This window comes from Bufo bufo, chromosome 10 (genome assembly GCF_905171765.1).
Source record: "Bufo bufo chromosome 10, aBufBuf1.1, whole genome shotgun sequence".
Taxonomy (NCBI): Eukaryota; Metazoa; Chordata; class Amphibia; order Anura; family Bufonidae; genus Bufo; species Bufo bufo.
The window spans coordinates 63196461-63214847 of NC_053398.1; the positions used below are offsets into that span (position 1 = coordinate 63196461).

Genomic DNA, 18387 nt, shown 5'->3' on the forward strand with positions numbered 1-18387 from the left:
GGTCTGGTTTCTTCCAAACATAACTCTTTAAATTGATTAAAAGGTCAGTCTTTGTTTCATCAGACCACAGAATCTTGTTTCTCAGTCTGAGTCCTTTAGGTTCTTTTTTGCAAACTTTAATTTTTTTTTTTTACTGATGAGAGGCTTTTTTTGTGGCCACATCGCTATAAAGTCCAGATTGGTGGAATGCTGCAGTGATTGTTGACTTTCTGGATGTTTTTCCAATCTGCACAAAGGATCTTTGGAGCTCAGAGTGACCATTGAGCTCTTGGTCACCTCTTACCAAGGCCCTCAGTGACTTGGTTTGCTGGGGCAGCCGGCTCCAGGAAGAGCTGTTCCAAATGTCTTCCATTAAAGAATTATGGAGGCCACTGTGCTCTTGGGAGCTTCAAGTGGAGCAGAAATGTTTTAATTTTAGTTTCTTTTCCAGATCTGTGCCTCGACACAATCCTGTTTCTGAGCTCTACAGGCAGTTCTTTCCTGGTTTTTGCTTTGATATGCATGGTCAGCTGTGAGCCCTTTTATAGGCCCTGTCCCCTCCTCTCAAATTTGGGTGTAATGATGTTTAAAAAGGTTAGGATCTTTTTTTTTTCCCTAGAAAACTAGTGTGGCGGAATTAGGCTACTTTCACACCTGCGTTTAGGTCGGATCCGTTTGGTATGTGCCCAGACGGATCCGCACCTATAATGCAAACGCTTAGATCCGTTCAGAACGGATCCGTTTGCATTACCATGAACAAAAAAAATTAAAAATTATTATTATTTTTTTTTTTTTTGTTCATGATAATGCAAACGGATCCGTTTTGACTTTACATTGAAAGTCAATGGGAGACGGATCCGTTTGAAAATTGAGCCATACTGTGTCAACTTCAAACGGATCCGTCCCCATTGACTTACATTGTAAGTCTGGACGGATCCGTTTGCCTCCGCACGGCCAGGTGGACACCCGAACGCTGCAAGCTGCGTTCAGGTGTCCGCCTGCTGAGCGGAGGACAAACGGAGCCAGACTGATGCATTCTGAGCGGATCCGCCTCCACTCAGAATGCATTAGGGCTGGACGGATCCGTTCGGGGCCGCTTGTGAGAGCCTTCAAACGGAACTCACAAGGGGAGCCCCGAACGCTAGTGTGAAAGTAGCCTTAAATGCTCCCGTATGTGGATGACAGCTGGTATTGTGGCTTGCACTGTTACGAAATGTGTAGTAACTGGGAGATTCCTTCCAATAAACTGGTGATACTCACTGTGTAGACAAACATTATATAGCCTAAACCCAGCCCCCCTCCTCCTAAACTTCCTGGATCATGTACACTAGCATCATAGAGGGAGGGGGAGAAGACATGGTTGCAGCCTAAGAGAACCGCTTTTCTATTTTATTTTCCATGGTGTGCATTTGTGATATCTGACAGAACAAGACAAATGGGCAGATTGTTGGTTCATACTTTTTGTTTGGATTCTACGTTTAGTGTTACTTAAAGGGTTTCTACCATCAGAATTACTGTTATGTTGCTGACTGACATTAGCGATGTGCTAATGTCAGCACTACATCAGTGTGTTTTTTTACATTTGTCCCTGCTAAAATACACACTTTTGCAATATGCTAATGAGCCTCTAGGTGCTATGTGGGCGTAGATTCAGCACCTAGAGGCTTTGTCTACTCACCCTTTATCCCGCCCAGGTCCTCCGCAGGCGCAGTGAGGAAGCCGGCACCAGGAGCGCGGCCTTCACTCACTGCGCCAAATACAGAAGTGAACTGTGCAGGCGCGGGATTTCCTCAACGATGCATGGAACTTGGACATCAATCAAGTGGGGCGGGCAGAACTGAGGACCTGGGCGGGATAAAGGGTGAGTAGACGGAGCCTCTAGGTGCTAAATCTCTGCCCACATAGCACCTAGAGGCTCATTAGCATATTGTAAAAGTGTGTATTTTAGCAGAAGGGCTGCAGGGACAAATGTAAAAAACACACTGATGTAGTGCTGACATTAGCGCATCGCTAATGTCAGTCAGCTACATAACAGTAATTCTGATGGTAGAAACCCTTTAAATATGAACAATAGGTCCTGCAAAAAAATTGATGTGCGTGGAGAAAAAATAGAAAGCACACTGAACAAAAATATGGCTGTGTGCATGAGCCATTACACTGGGAAGGTATGGGCAGTGGAGGGCTGTAAGTTGCAATCTAGCAAGTGTATAAGGGTTGGGTGAGGACTATAGCACTGCAGAACTAATTCTTCAGAAAACCTCTCCTGAGAAGGCAGGCGGTGACATGGTCTTGCAGTGGGCAAGTAGTGGAAAAGCTATATATGTTTCAACAGCTTCATTTCAGTGTAAAGGCTTATTGACCTGTCGAAAAGCAATGAAGTACATGTATGTCAGGCAAGTCCATGACCCACTTGGCATGAGCTCTTTATTAAAAGGCTTGACACTAGTTGTCTGTAAATGTGACTGTGAGAGACTTTGGTAAATCAGTTAACCAATGGGGCCTCAACTTTTAAAGGGTGATTTGGGGGTATTCCCATTATTACAAGTTATTCTTTTTCCACAGGATTGAGGATAACAATTAGATCGGTGGAGGTCCTAATGCTGGGACCTCCACTGTTCACAAGAACAGGGACCTCAGCCTGTACCCTCAGAGCCTCTAAAATGAACAGAGTGACGTGCACTGATGCTCCATTAATCTTTATGGGAGTTCGGGAAATAGCCATTCCCCGTACTTGGCTGTTTGTGGCACTTCTGTAGAGATGAATGGGGTGGCAGTGGGCATGCTCTCCCTGCTGCTCCATTCATTTTGGGGGCCCCTGAGGTGTATGGGATCCCTATCCCATGACACTATAAGGATAAAAAACTATTGGGACACCTACCCATTACACCTACAGAAGCTTTTATGACATCCTATTCTCAATCCATTAAAGGGGTTGGCCCATCTCATACATTGAGGCCATATTGCTAGGATATGCCCCTAATGTCTGATAGGTGTGGGATCTCTAGAATGGAGCCCTCAAAGTGAAGAAGAGTGGACCTTGCAAGCGCGACCTCCACTCCATTCTTTTCTACGGAACTGCCCAAAATAGCTGAGCGCTGGCTTAGCTATTTTCTGTCAGCCCCATAGGAGTAAATGGAGCGGTGGCCGCACTTGCACGGTGCACTTCCCATTAATTTCTGTGTGACTTCCAAAAATAGCAGAGCGTGCTGTTTAGCTATTTTCAGCAGTCCCATAGAAATTTACGGAGTGTAGTCGTGTATATGCGGTCTGCTCTCCAATTTGCAGGCCGCATTCTAGATATCCTAGTGATATGCCCCCAATGTATGAAATGGGCCAAGCCCTTTAATATGGAGTTGGTCTCCTCTTTGCAACTACACTAGCTTCCACTCTTCTGGGAAGGCTTTCTACAAGACTTTTGTGTGTCTGCAGGATTTTTTTTCCCAGAGCATTTGTGAGATCAGACACTGATGAGAGGGCCTGGCATGCAATGTCTGTTCTAGTTCATTATCAGTGGAGTTCAGGTCAGGCCTCTGTGCAGGGCAGTCAAGTTCTTCCACACCAAACTCGCCCAACCATGCCTTTATGGACCTTCTGGAGCAGAAAGGCAACCCGCACATGTTGTGGAATGTGTGTGGATTCTGCATGGTCATGGTTCATTTTGCATGATCTGCTGTGCACAATTTCTGCAAAAATATCTGTAGCAATATAATGGTCACTCCACCTCACAATACCTTAAAGGGATTCTGTCACCTCGTATAAAACAAATTCAGATTTTAAAGCAGTCATGCTCCACAGCTTACCTTGAATCGGCTGTGCTGTTCTATATTGTAATCCGTCCAGTAGTTTTGCAGAAAAACGACTTTTATAAAACCCTGAAGGTGCCCAGAGGGGTGTTATGTTCCCCTTTGTGTGCCCAGTAACGCCCCTCTTACAGTGCCCAAAACGCCTTCCTCCAGAATCCCTAACCGCCCACAGCGTCTCATCCCTCTCCTCCCTGACGGCCGAGCGAAGTCTGGCGCGAGCATCGGACGTCACTGGGCTCGGCGCATGCCCAGTGACGACGATGAAGCTCCTGCCCTCAGTCTCCAGCAAATTGCACTGGCGTAGCCCTCAGTGGGTACTGCGTCTGCGCGAGACTTCGCTCGGCCGTCTGGGAGGGGGAGGAGAGGGATGAGACTCTGTGGGTGGTTAGGGATTCTGGAGGAAGGCGTTTTGGGCACTGTAAGAGGGGAGTTACTGGGCACACAAAGGGGAACATAACGCCCCTCTGGGCACCTTCAGGTTTTTATAAAAGTCGTTTTTCTGCAAAACTACTGGACGGATTACAATAAAAAACAGCACAGCCGATTCAAGGTAAGCTGTGGAGCATGACTGGTTTAAAATCTGAATTTGTGCTATACGAGGTGACAGAATTCCTTTTAAGGGGTGTAGTTTCACATATAGGGTCACTTCTCTGGGGTTCAATGTATTACTTCACGACAGAGCCGTTAGGCCCCTTTCACACAAACGATATGGATTGTGTCAGGATCTGTCTAGGAAAAAAGTAAAGGTTTTGCACAAAGTTCCGTCAGTTTTGTTTGAGATTGGGTTCAGTCTTTTCTGCCTTGATGCAATTATAGTTGTTGCGATACAAAATTTTTGATTCGGTTTCGATACCATAAAAAAGTATTGCGATACTCTATAGCATTCGATACCACGCAAAAAATATAAACCAAAAAAGCCACATGCATTCTGCATTTTTAAAAATGTCGAATCGTGCAGTTTTTATTAATTTTTTTTCTGTTCCGGCGTTCACTGCATAGATTTTTTTTATATTTTAATAGTTTGGACTTTTCTGACGCGGCGATATGTGATATGTTTATTTATTGTTTATACATTTTATATGTGAAATTGGGAAAGGGGGTGATTCATACTTAATATTTTGGTGGGTTTTTTTAACGACTTTTTTTTTTTTTTTTTACCCTTTTTATTTAATAACTATTTCCCCCCTAAGGGGCTAGAACCTGGGATTTTTTTCATCCCTTGTCCTATTCACCCTGATAGAGCTCTATTTTTCCCCCCCTAAGGGGCTAGAACCTGGGATTTTTTTCATCCCTTGTCCTATTCACCCTGATAGAGCTCTATCAGGGTGAATAGGACTTCACACTCTCCCTGCTGCTCTGTGCTTTGTGCACACAGCATCAGGGATGTTACCATTAGGGATCGACCGATTATCGGTTTTACCGATATTATCGGCCGATATTGAGGATTTTGAACGTTATCGGCATCTATTTTGCCGATATACCGATAACATATTGGGAACATAGAACGCGCTGCTCTCAGCGCTCTCTGTGTTCCCTCAGCAGCACAGGGGAGAAGGAAGCCGTGTCTCCTCCCCCCTGTGCTGCTGCCGCCAATTAGAGGAGAGAGGACAAAAGAAGGGGAGGGGCTGTGGCCACCGCTCCACCAATGAAGATAAGTCTTTCATTAATTCATATACAGGAGGCGGGAGCTGGCTGCAGAATCACATAGACCTCTATGAGCGGTAGCTGCGATCTGCGGTAGTTTAACCCCCTTAGGTGCCGCGGATCGCAGCTAGCGCTCATAGTGGTCAGGAGCCGGCTATGTGATTCTGCAGCCAGCTCCCGCGTCCTTTATATGAATTAATGAGAGATTTCTCTTCATTGGTGGAGCAGTGCGCCCCCCAGTATTAATCATTGGTCGCACAGTGTGCCCCCCCCCATCCCAGTATTGAGGGGCGCACTGCACCACCAATGATAATTACCCCTTAATACAGGAGGCGGGTACTGGCAGATCAGCGGCAGTTAACCCCTCAGGAGCCGGCAATGCGATTCTGCTGCTGGCACCCACCTCCTGTATTATGTGTTAAAGTCTGGACCCATATAAAGTAATCTTTAAGTATTAGGTTGCGCAGAGCAGTGCCCAGAGATGTCCCAGCACTTACTATTATTCCTGGGCACTGCTCCGTTCGCCCGCTGTGCCCCATTACTGTCTCCTCTCATGCTCCACATGCAAATTACTATCGGAGCAATGGGGAGGAGACATCAGCTTCTCTAGTGGGCGTTCCTTCTCCCTGGCTGTAGCGCTGTCCAATCGCAGCGCAGGGAGAAGGAACACCCACTAGAGAAGCGGATGTCTCCTCCCCATCGCTCCTATAATAATTTGCATATGGAGCATGAGAGGAGACCGTAATGGGGTGCGGCGCCCAGGAATAATGGTAATTGCTGGGACATCTCTGGGTGCCGCTCTGTGTAGGAAAAGTCCCATCGTTAGTGGCGCAGTGCGCCTGCCCCTCTCTCCGTTCATTGGTGGCAGTAGCACAGGGGGAGGGAGAGACTGCTTCCTTCTCCCCTGTGCTGCTGAGGGAACATGAGAGCAGCGCTCTCATGTTCAGAGATACTAGACTGCGCAGCCCAGTATTGAAAAAATGGAAATCCCGGTATCGTATTGATACCGGGAAAAAAGTATCGATTGGGTATTGAAATTTTGATACCTGCAACAACCCTAGATGCAATCAGTTTTGATGTTTTTTTTTTCACAAATAACTTCTAGCAGCCATCAGTAAAAAAAATGCTTTACATCTGGATGCAATGCGTTTTTCACAGAAGCGGTAGCACAGTGACTTCTGGTGTACAGATCTCTCAGGCTTGTGCACCAACTTTATCAGAGCAGGGAGAGAAGCTGACATCACAGGTCATGTGACCCTCAGTGAAATCTGAGAAACCAGCCACTGGAGATAAAGTGAGTCAATTGGAAAGCTGTTACATTTGCCCAGTTAGAAAAATATAAAAGAATAAAAAAAATAACTGACAACCTCTTTAAGGCACATGTTCTGCTTTTACTCCTGAGCCCTCTCATACATTTAGGGCTCATGCACACTAACGTATTTTCTTTCCGTTTCCATTCTGGGTTTTTTTTCGGACCGTATGCGGAACCATTCATTTCAACGGGACCGCAAAAAACAGAAGTTACTGAAACGGAATGCACATGGAGTATGTCTGTTCCAAAAAGAGGATTGAGCACGTCCTATTATTGTCTGCATTACAGACAAGGATAGCACTGTTCTACTAGGGGCCAGCTGTTCTGCAAAATACGGAATGCACGCGCATACTTTTTGCAGATGACAAAATACATAGTCGTGTGAATGAGCACATAAACAAAAGATTAGGGCAACATGTAAGGTGTTTCTAAGACCAGGAAACAGCATAATAGGGCTTTTCACACTGGCACACGCTGAACACAAAAAAAATTGGGTACTGAAATGGCATATCTCTATAAAAATTGTAATTTCCACTTTGCACCATCTGTTAGAAATTCATTTTTGCTAAACACGTGGGGTATAAATGCTTATTACAACCCTTGCTAAATTCGGTGAGGGGTGTGGTTTCCAAAATGGGGTCACTTCTTGGGGATTTCTTTTTTTATATTGCCTCAGAGGCACTGCAGTTATTGGTCAGTGCTCTACACCTCACCAAACTAGTTTCCAAAATGTCATTTTTGGTGTGCTTCTACTGTAGGGGTACCTCAGAGTCTAATCAAATATGAAATAATGCCCAAAAACCATATGGCACTTCTTCTCTTCTGAGCGCTGCATTGTGCCCATATGACAGTTTACAACCACAAATGTTTATGTAAACTGCAGAATCGGGGTAATATTGTTTTACTGTTAACAAAATTTATTAAAAGTAAAAATTGGCTCTGCCTCCCCTCATTGACCATGTATGAGTAGAGCTTCAGAGCATGTCTAGCTCCGATGCCCCCCTTTCCCTGCATAGCGTAGGACAAGAGCTGTTGTTTTCTTTACTGCCGGTGACGTACCCAGCTTTTTCTCAGTATGCTAGGTGAAGGATTCTGTCTACCAGTGATCCTGGTGGCATCACTGGCACTAATGAGTGGTCTTTAGTGCTGCCCTAGCCTGTGAACAGTCTAGGACAGCACTAAAGACTGCCCATTTGTGTCGGTGACATCACTAGGCTCACTGCTAGGTGGAAGTCTCCGCCTAGCATACCTATGTGAAGCCCAGTACACTACTGTTAGTAAAGAAAAAGCCATTGCCTGCGGATGACCCCTTTAACTAAGTGTCTAAAATCAGTTGTCAAAAGTTTTAGGTATCATTTCCTCATTTTTAGGTGGTTTCTACTATGTAAGCCCTTCAAAGTCACTTCAGAACAAAGATGGCCCTTAAAAAAGTGGGTTTTGGAAATTTTATTAAAAATTTGCTTCTAAAATTTAAAACCTTCTAACATCCTAAAATGACGGCAACATAAAGTAGACATGGTGAATGTTGATTAATAGTGATTTTGTGAGGTATCGCTATTTGTCTTAGGCCCCTTTCAGACGAGTGAGTGTCACGCATTGTACTCGCAGCGCAGCTCCCGTCCTTAACTTCCAGCACTGCTGGGGTCGCATAGCATTATATTGATTTCTGATGCTATGTAAGCCTTAGAGGTCTGCAATTTATTAGATAACACTGACATAATGCTGCCAGTGTTATCCAATATATTCCAGACCTCTAAGGCCCCTTGCAGACGAGCGTTCCTCCCGCAGTGAGTCCGCATCGCAGCATCCGACCTGACCCCCCAGCACTGACTGGATTCCCATAGCATTATATCCCAGGGTGCCAGCTCGAAACAATGAGTGTTTCAATCAATACAGATGGAAGCGCTCATTTCTGGAGTGCTGACGCCCCACATACTGCGTCATCACGCGTACCTGTGCCGGGACGCAGCAGCACAGTGAAGTGTGCGCACCTTCCTCTCCGCTGCAAGCGCAGGTGAGTATTTAGCTTTTAGATTTCATTTCTTTATGTGCCAACTTTGGGGGACGACACACACAGGAGGACATATGGGGGGAAAATATTTTGGTGGGATACTGTGTGGGGGCAAATAATTATGGGAAACCCACTCCTGTATGCATGTGTACAGTGCCGCGCCTCCCTCCTCTGGACCCCCCACTCCCGTACACACATGTGTGCAGCGCCTCCCTCCTCTGGACCCCCACTCCCGTACACACGTGTGCAGTGCCTCCCTCCTCTGGACCCCCACTCCTGTATACATGTGTGCAGCGCCTCCCTCCTCTGGACCCCGTACACATGTGTGCAGTGCAGCGCCTCCCTCCTCTGGACCCCCACTCCTGTATACATGTGTGCAGCGCCTCCCTCCTCTGGACCCCCCCACACCCGTACACATGTGTGCAGTGCAGCGCCTCCCTCCTCTGGACCTCCACTCCTGTATACATGTGTGCAGCGCCTCCCTCCTCTGGACCCCCCACACCCGTACACATGTGTGCAGTGCAGCGCCTCCCTCCTCTGGACCCCCACTCCCGTACACACATGTGTGCAGTGCCTCCCTCCTCTGGACCCCCACTCCCGTACACATGTGTGCAGCGCCTCCCTCCTCTGGACCCCCCACACCCGTACACATGTGTGCAGTGCAGCGCCTCCCTCCTCTGGACCCCCACTCCCGTACACACATGTGTGCAGTGCAGCGCCTCCCTCATCTGGACCCCCACTCCTGTATACATGTGTGCAGCGCCTCCCTCCTCTGGACCCCGTACACATGTGTGCAGTGCAGCGCCTCCCTCCTCTGGACCCCCACTCCTGTATACATGTGTGCCACGCCTCCCTCCTCTGGACCCCCCACACCCGTACACACATGTGTGCAGTGCCTCCCTCCTCTGGACCCCCACTCCCGTACACATGTGTGCAGCGCCTCCCTCCTCTGGACCCCCCCACACCCGTACACATGTGTGCAGTGCAACGCCTCCCTCCTCTGGACCCCCCACACCCGTACACACATGTGTGCAGTGCAGCGCCTCCCTCCTCTGGACCTCCACTCCTGTATACATGTGTGCAGCGCCTCCCTCCTCTGGACCCCCCACACCCGTACACATGTGTGCAGTGCAGCGCCTCCCCCCTCTGGACCCCCACTCCCGTACACACATGTGTGCAGTGCAGCGCCTCCCTCATCTGGACCCCCACTCCTGTATACATGTGTGCAGCGCCTCCCTCCTCTGGACCCCGTACACATGTGTGCAGTGCAGCGCCTCCCTCCTCTGGACCCCCACTCCTGTATACATGTGTGCCACGCCTCCCTCCTCTGGACCCCCCACACCCGTACACACATGTGTGCAGTGCCTCCCTCCTCTGGACCCCCACTCCCGTACACATGTGTGCAGCGCCTCCCTCCTCTGGACCCCCCCACACCCGTACACATGTGTGCAGTGCAACGCCTCCCTCCTCTGGACCCCCCACACCCGTACACATGTGTGCAGTGCAGCGCCTCCCTCCTCTGGACCCCCCACTCCCGTACACATGTGTGCAGTGCAGCGCCTCCCTCCTCTGGACCCCCACTCCTGTACACACATGTGTGCAGTGCTGCCGCGTCTTGCATAAGCTCCCCGGAAGTTGCTTCCAGTGCTGCCAGCGTCATTGCTGTGCGCCCGGCAACATGGCGGCTGTAGAAGACGAAGATGGCGGTCAGATTCCTCCTGATGTTCAGTCCATTGACCGCGGCGGCGGCGGCTTTAGGTGCCTCCTGTGCGGCGTTAACATACCGAACCGTAAGTGCTCCAAGTGTGACTTGGTCGTAGGTTGAAGTGTACAGTCCTGTGCGGGGCTGGAGAGACAGGAAGGCTTGCAGCATGCGGTTTCCAGTCAGTGCAGACTGTGTGAACGTTTCCTACATTTTCATTGTACAATCTGCACTTAAAGGGGTGCTCCAGGGCTCCGATACAGGAAGCAGCTGTGGCAGTGTAAAGAATGAAGGCGATCCGATGCCTGCAATGTGCCGAACCGCCAGGGGTCCTAGAATTGGGTCCCTTGAGGCTAATGGGGGAGATTCATCAAACTTGTGTATAGGGAAATTTACCGTAGCAACCAATCAGATTCCATCTTTAGTTTTCCAAATTCGCTCTGAAAATGAAAGGTGGAATCTGATTGGTTTTGATGGGCATCTAATCTTTCTCACCAGTTTGATAAATCTCTATGTCTCCAGAAACCCTTTAAAGACTCCTTCAGCTCAGGCTACTTCCACACTAGCGGTTTTCTTTTCCGGCATAGAGTTCCGTCCTAGGGGCTCAAATCCGGGAAAGAACTGATCAGTTTTATCCCCATGCCTTCTGAATGGAGAGCAATCTGTTCAGGATGTCTTCAGTTCAGCCATTTTGACTGATCAGGCAAAAGATAAAGCCGCAGCATGCTACGGTTTTATCTCCGGCCCAAAAAATGGAAGACTTGCCTGAATGCCCGATCCGTCCTTCCGGTCTGCACATGCGCAGACCGAAATAAATAAATGCCTGATCCGTTTTGCCAGATGACACCGGAAAGACGGATCCGGCATTTCAATGGCATTTTTCTGACTGATCAGTCTTACTAATGCCATCAGTTGGCATACGTTTTGCCGGATCCGGCAGGATCACTCTGCCGCAAGTGTGAAAGCAGCCTTACACAGCTTAATCATTATGTAATGGAAGATTCTGCGCTTTCTGTTACACTTTATATATGGTGGTTTTCAGGATCTCTGCACCTAGTCATTGAATGGAAACACTTTGCTCAGAGTTCATTGCGGTCCAGCTATCAGGGGCACATGCACTTGTGTGATCACATGACCAGAATACATCCAGCTTTTACATTCAGTGACTAGAAGCAGAGTTAGTATTATCTGAGTAATCCGGTTGAGGGTAGTGGTGGCCTATCATATCTGTGGGGTCCAGCACTGGGCGATTTCCTGGGGCCGCGCGGTGCTTGTGCAGGCCTGTGCCGTCCTAGCTGTTTACATGGGGTTGTCTACTTGGTAGCGGCAGCTTTGCCCTGTTCCCTTGAATGGGACAAAGCTGCAATATCCTGTACCACTGCTACCAGGCTTGAGTGAATCAACCTTTAAATCATAGATCTGAAGTCGATGCGTTCAAATACTTTTCTGTACAGCATTAAACTGTATTGGCTGCTTGGAGCAAACCTCCGCCCAACCTCCTTCAAATAGCGGATTGGTGGAGTGCTGAGTGTTGGACCCCTACAGATCTGATATTGATGGTGAGGATAAGCCATCCATATCCTGAATCCAGGAATCCCTTCCGGAGGCACACATGGGCTAGCGTTGGTACAGCCTGCCGGACCCTGCTAATGTGAAAGTAGCCTAAAACCCTGTGTTTCTTTTGGTGGTCCGAGGCTCTGTTGCCAAGTTGTGCATATACTAAAACATCATTTTTCTCAGAAATGCGGGCACATATGAACATGGGACCAACACAGATGTCTTCAGCCGCCAAGCACACATGGAACAGATCAGCAATAGGGATAAGCGAATTGACTTTGGATAAAACATCCGAAGTCAATTCGCATAAAACTTTGTTAGAATACTGTTCGGAGCGAGCGTTCCGTACAGTATTAGAATGTATTGGCTCCTATGGGCCGGTTATTACTTTGCGAAGTCTTGCGAAACTTTGGCTAAGAACTTCATTTCTACTGTTAAAAACCTTTTACCGAACTCTGTTTCGGTTCCATAAACAAAGTTTTATTCAAATCTACTTCGGATGTTTCAAGTTTTGTAGGTACAAATCTGCTGACGGATGCCCTTTAGAGTAAATCCATTTTTATAATTGACTGTACTTTTACATCCCTCAAGCGCACCATTCAGTCTGCGCTTAAACCTCAGATCTAGCAGAGCAGGCAGAAGCAGGAGCCCGCTCAGCTAATCCTGGCATGATACAGGGTACCCATGTGCTATGCCAGCAGCTAGTAATTGTCCAGGGAGCACGGGCAGGAGCAGCAATGTGCGTATACCGCTGAGCTGTCAGTGGTGTACCGAGATTTGAGTTTTAGGCTACTTTCACATTTGCGTTTTCCATTTCAGCTATTGAGATCCATCGTAGGGGCTCAATCCCGGGGGAAAACACTTCAGTTTTGTCCCCATTCATTGTCAAAGGGGACAAAACTGAACTGAATGAAACTGTTTGTCCTGTTTGGTTACTTCCCCATCGCGGACAGAATAACGCAGCAAGCAGCGTTTTTCTGTCCGCGATGTGGTGCGAAGCAAGACTGATCAGTCAATGAGGACGGATCCATTTTCTCTGATACAATAGAAAAATCCCCCATTGACTTTCAATGGAGTTCATGACGGATCCGTCATTGCTATGTTACAGATAATACAACCGGATCCGTTCATAATGGAGGCAAACAGTTGTATTATCGAGATGGATCCAGCAAAAACGCTAGTGTGAAAGTAGCCTTAAGCACACACTGAATGGTGCGCTTTAGGGATGTAAAAGTACAGTAAAAATAGAAAATTTTTATTTAGGAGATTAGTGACAGCATATTAAAAATTATTATAAAAGTTCAGTTACTCTTTATGTATTCTCTGATGTAATCTGTAGTCAATGTAATCTTTTCATCAGTGACTATTTGTGAGCTATTCCCTCCCTTCTGATCCTCAGCTGTGTCATGTGACCAACACTCTGATCAACTGACACAGGACATTCTATTCATTCCTGTGAGACAGAGAGAGGCCCCATAGGAATACATAGAGAAACAGACTTCCTGTCCACACGTAATGGGTTGCATCAAAAGGGGCATAGATGCCCGTGATGAGAACATAGTCCTACCACTTTACACATCACTAGTCAGACCACACATGGAGTACTGTGTACAGTTCTAGGCTCCTGTGAACAAGGCAGATATAGCAGAGCTGGAGAGGGTCCAGAGGAGGGCAACTAAAGTAATAACTGGAATGGGGAAACTACAGTACCCTGAAAGATTATCAACATTAGGGGTATTCACTTTATAAAAAAGACGACTGAGGGAGATCTAATTACTATGTATAAATATATCAGGGGTCAGTACAGAGATCTCCCCCATCATCTATTTATCCCCAGGACTGTGACTGTGACGAGGGTACATCCTCTGCGTCTGGAGGAAAGAAGGTTTGTACACAAACATAGAAGAGGATTCTTTACGGTAAGAGCAGTGAGACTATGGAACTCTCTGCCTGAGGAGGTGGTGATGGTGAGTGCAATAAAAGAGTTCAAGAGGGGCCTGGATGTGTTTCTAGAGCGTAATAATATTACAGGCTATAGCTACTAGAGAGGGGTCGTGGATGCATTTCTGGAGTATAATAATTAGTTATAGCTACTAGAAAGGGGTCGCTGATCCAGGGAGTTATTCTGATTGCCTGATTGGAGTCGGGAAAATTGGCTTCTACCTCAGTTTTTTTTTTGCCTTCCTCTGGATCAACTTGCAGGATAAGGCTACTTTCACACTTGCGTTCGGGGCTCAGTTTGAAGGCTCTCACAAGCGGCCCCGAACGCATCCGTCCAGCCCCAATGCATTCTGAGTGCATGCGGATCCGCTCAGAATGCCTCAGTCTGGCTCCGCTTGGCCTCCGTTCCGCTCAGCAGGCGGACACCCGAACGCAGCTTGCAGCGTTTGTGTCCGCCTGGCCGTGCGGAGCCAAACGGATCCGTCCAGACTTACAATGTAAGTCAATGGGGAGTGGGGACGGATCCGTTTGAAGTTAACACAATATGGTGCAATTTCAAACGGATCCGTCTCCCATTGACTTTCGGTGCAAAGTCAGGACGGATCCGTCTGAACAACTTTCACACTTAGATTTTTTTCTGAACTATAATGCAGACGGATCCGTTCTGAACGGATACCATCGTTTGCATTATAGGAGCGGATCCGTCTGTGCAGACACCAGACGGATCCGCTCTGAACGCAAGTGTGAAAGTAGCCTAACAGGCCGAACTGGATGGACAGATGTCTTTTTTTGGCCTTATATACTATGTTACATAAGATGCTGTGTTATTTGGAGAGTCTGGTTGCTGGTCACATGACAGAGCTAAGGATCAGAAGGGAGGGGGTAACTCACAAATACAGTCACTGATGAGAAAATTATATTCACTACAGATTACATCATGTACCTTTCTGCCTACAAATGGAATAGCCGCCCCAATAGGGTCGATCCCGTATCGGGAACCTCCTGAGCAGCCTAATGATGAAGCTATCAGCTAATATATGCTGACCAAAGGAACCGTCACTACAATGATGAGTAGCACAAGATAGTAACAAAGGAAAACAAAACTTACATAAAAATAATAAAGTGGATAAGAATAGATTAATAAGCCACTCTAGAAACCGATCCTGATTTGAGATGGGTGGTAAGTTGATGTTACAACAGGAAGATGCTGTGTTAATTCACAACGTCATCGTTCCAACGCGTTTCACCTATGCTCTAATTGGGCTCATCAGAGGACACATTCGACTTAGTACCTGACCAGGATCAGATCAAGACTTAGATCTGAAGATCTAGTAGATCAAACAAGAGGAGTTTCCAACTTGAGCAACAAAATAAGTATAGAGGATATCAACATCAGCCTATTGGCATAGTGCAATCTCCCTATATAGAGAAGCTAGATAGTAACCAGTCATCTACTTGCGTGTCAACAAGAACACATGAAGCTGTAGTGCAGGAGCCAAATACCCCGATATATATCACTCAGAGGGTGAGCAGCAGTAGACCTATACAGCCACCTATAGAATAATGAGCAGAAGGCCATCAAACCCAGATTTAACAGTTGCTCCCCATACCTGGCATTAGTCGCCAATTAAAATGCCTCTATACAGTCCTGATCAAAAGTTTAAGACCACTTGAAAAATGGCAAAAAATCATATTTTATTAATCGATCCCTTCATTAATGCCACAAGGTGTTGTAGTCTTGAGGGTGTAGATCCACCTGGACTCTCTGTTTCAGAATTTTGTCCAGGTCTCCCCCGCGTATTGATGGTTTGATAGTTTCGATCATTGAAAAGTGTATAGATTTAATGTTTCCATCATGATGCAATAAAATATGTCTTGCTAGTGGTTTATCACGTCTATTCCGTTTATCTCCTATATGTTCTAGGATACGTTTTTTTGAAGGCTCTACAAGTTTTACCTACATATTTCAATTTACAAGCACATTACAATCACATTGCGCCAAATAGACTACTCCCATAGTGTTACAGTTAGCGAAGCTGCGTACTGTATAGGTCTTTGTCTCCGAGCTATTCATGAATGTGTCGCCCATGGAAATAAAAGGGGACGCTTTGCATTTCCCACACCTAAAGGTGCCTGTACTCCTGTTCTGTAACCAGGCGCTAACCTCCGGGGCTTCTAAATGGCTATCAGGGAGAAATTTGTCCAAATCAGGGTTCGTTTTTAATAATGACCAGTATCTGCTTAATATATCACGTATTTGTTTGGATTCAGTGTCATATGTACCAATGACCCTAATCATTTCTTGTAAATGTTCCTTCTTTTTGGGTTAAAATAAAGTTGAACGAACAGCCGAGTTGGCATTGCTCCGACGTCTTTTTACGATAAAGGGTCGTCTTAATAGACTTATTCTCTCCCCGTTCAATCTGGATATCCAGAAAGGTTATGCGGTCTCGTTGGAGCTCGGACTTGAAATACAGGAGTTTAGTTCATTCCTATAAAGTTTAAAGTCCACTTCAGTGCCTGACCAAAAAAGTAAAATGTCGTCAATAAATCAGGACCAAAGTGTGATATATTTAGTCCAGTGGGCTAAAGAGCCAGTAAAAATGATGGTGTCCTCCCACCAGCCCAGGAGTAGGTTAGCGTAACTGGGCGCACAAGGGCTACACAAAGTGATTATGTTCAGAAAGGTCTTTGGATCTTGAATCCAGAAAATATTTGGCAGCCTTTGTTATGTGGGATCGATGTGTATAGGGCCCCTATGTATTTTTTGCTTTTGTGGTGTAATCCCCATTAGTATGTGTTGCACAATTGACAACGCAGTCCAGTGCACATCTTGCATGATGTATGCAGTCCTGGAACAGCCGTTCGAGGGTGAATATCTTTGTTCAAGATGTGAGCAAATTACCCGTCTGGAATCGCAAATCGAGTCTCTAAATGGGCGAGTTGCAACACTGAGAGGCATTGATAATTTGCAAAAGAGTTTGCTTCTCACCGAGCAAGCACTCTTTGGGGTAGATGAGGGGGAGGGTGACAGAGAGGAGGCTGAGGAAAGTGAGGTAGCTAGCTGGGTAACAGTTAGAAAGCGGGGTAGAGGGAAGAGTGCCAGGGAGGCTAGCCCTGATCTGACACACCCCAACAAGTTTGCACGTTTGGCATATGAGGGGGCTGTCAGTCCAGGGACGGCACTGCTGCAGCCGGACGCTTCCTCTGCCAGTCAGGGGAATGTCAGCTCCGGTAAGCAGGGAACCAGGAGAGCAGGGCAGGCCAGACAGGTGCTGGTAGTGGGAGACTCCATTATTAGGGGAACGGATAGGGAAATCTGTCACAAAGACCGGGATCGACGAACGGTGTGTTGTCTTCCTGGCATTCGACACATCGCGGATCGGGTTGACAGATTACTGGGAGGGGCTGGAGAAGATCCAGCAATCATGGTCCATGTCGGAACCAATGACAAAGTTAGAGGTAGGTGGAGAGTCCTTACAAATGATTTCAGGGATTTAGGTCAGAAGCTGAGGGCAAGGACCTCAAAGATAGTATTTAAAACTGGGGAGCTGGAATTAGTGATGTGCGAGGGACTATGACATAGTGGGAATAACTGAGACATGGCTGGATGATAGCTATGACTAGGCAGTTAATGTACAGGGTTACAGTCTGTTTAGAAAGGATCGTCAAAACCGGAGAGGGGGAGGGGTCTGCCTTTATGTAAAGTCCTGTCTAAAGCCCACACTCCGTGAAGATATAAGTGAGGGACATGAACATGTGGAGTCACTGTGGGTAGAGATACATGGAGCTAAAAACAATAATAAATTACTAATAGGAGTTTACTATAAACCACCTAATATACCAGAGTCCACAGAAAATCTACTACTAAACGAGATAGACAAGGCGGCAAATCATAATGAGGTGGTTATTATGGGGGACTTCAACTACCCAGATATAGACTGGGAAACTGAAACTTGTATATCTCATAAAGGAAACAGATTCTTGGCAATAACCAAAGACAATTACCTCTCCCAACTGGTTCAGGACCCGACTAGAGGGACGGCCAAACTGGACTTAGTATTAACCAATAGACCTGACAGAACAACAGATGTGCAGGTCGGGGGACACCCGGGAAATAGTGACCATAAAGTAATAACCTTCCAATTATCATTCAAAAGAGTGTTTCTACAGGGAGGAACAAAAATGGCAAACTTCAAAAAAGCAAAATTCAGCCAACTAAGAGAGGCCATAGGCCTAACTAACTGGGACAAAGTCCTCAAAAATAAAAATACAGCCACAAAATGGGATATCTTTAAAAGCATCCTAAAATCTCATTGTGAGAGGTACATACCGTATGGAAATAAAAGGTTAAGGAACAAAAAGAAACCAATGTGAATAAACAGAACTGTAAAGAAAGCAATAAATGACAAAAAGAAAGCATATAAATCACTAAAAC

General features: G+C 46.6%; 1 protein-coding gene across 1 annotated transcript in view; it reads left to right on the forward strand.

The window, feature by feature from the left end:
• Positions 1-10387: 10387 nt before the first annotated feature.
• Positions 10388-18387, forward strand: part of TUT1 (terminal uridylyl transferase 1, U6 snRNA-specific) — a 68963-nt gene continuing 60963 nt past the window's right edge. Inside the window, exon 1 of the mRNA XM_040410068.1 lies at positions 10388-10539. Coding sequence (XP_040266002.1) covers positions 10428-10539 — 112 coding nt within the window. The 5' untranslated portion in view covers positions 10388-10427. The remainder of the gene's footprint in view (positions 10540-18387) is intronic.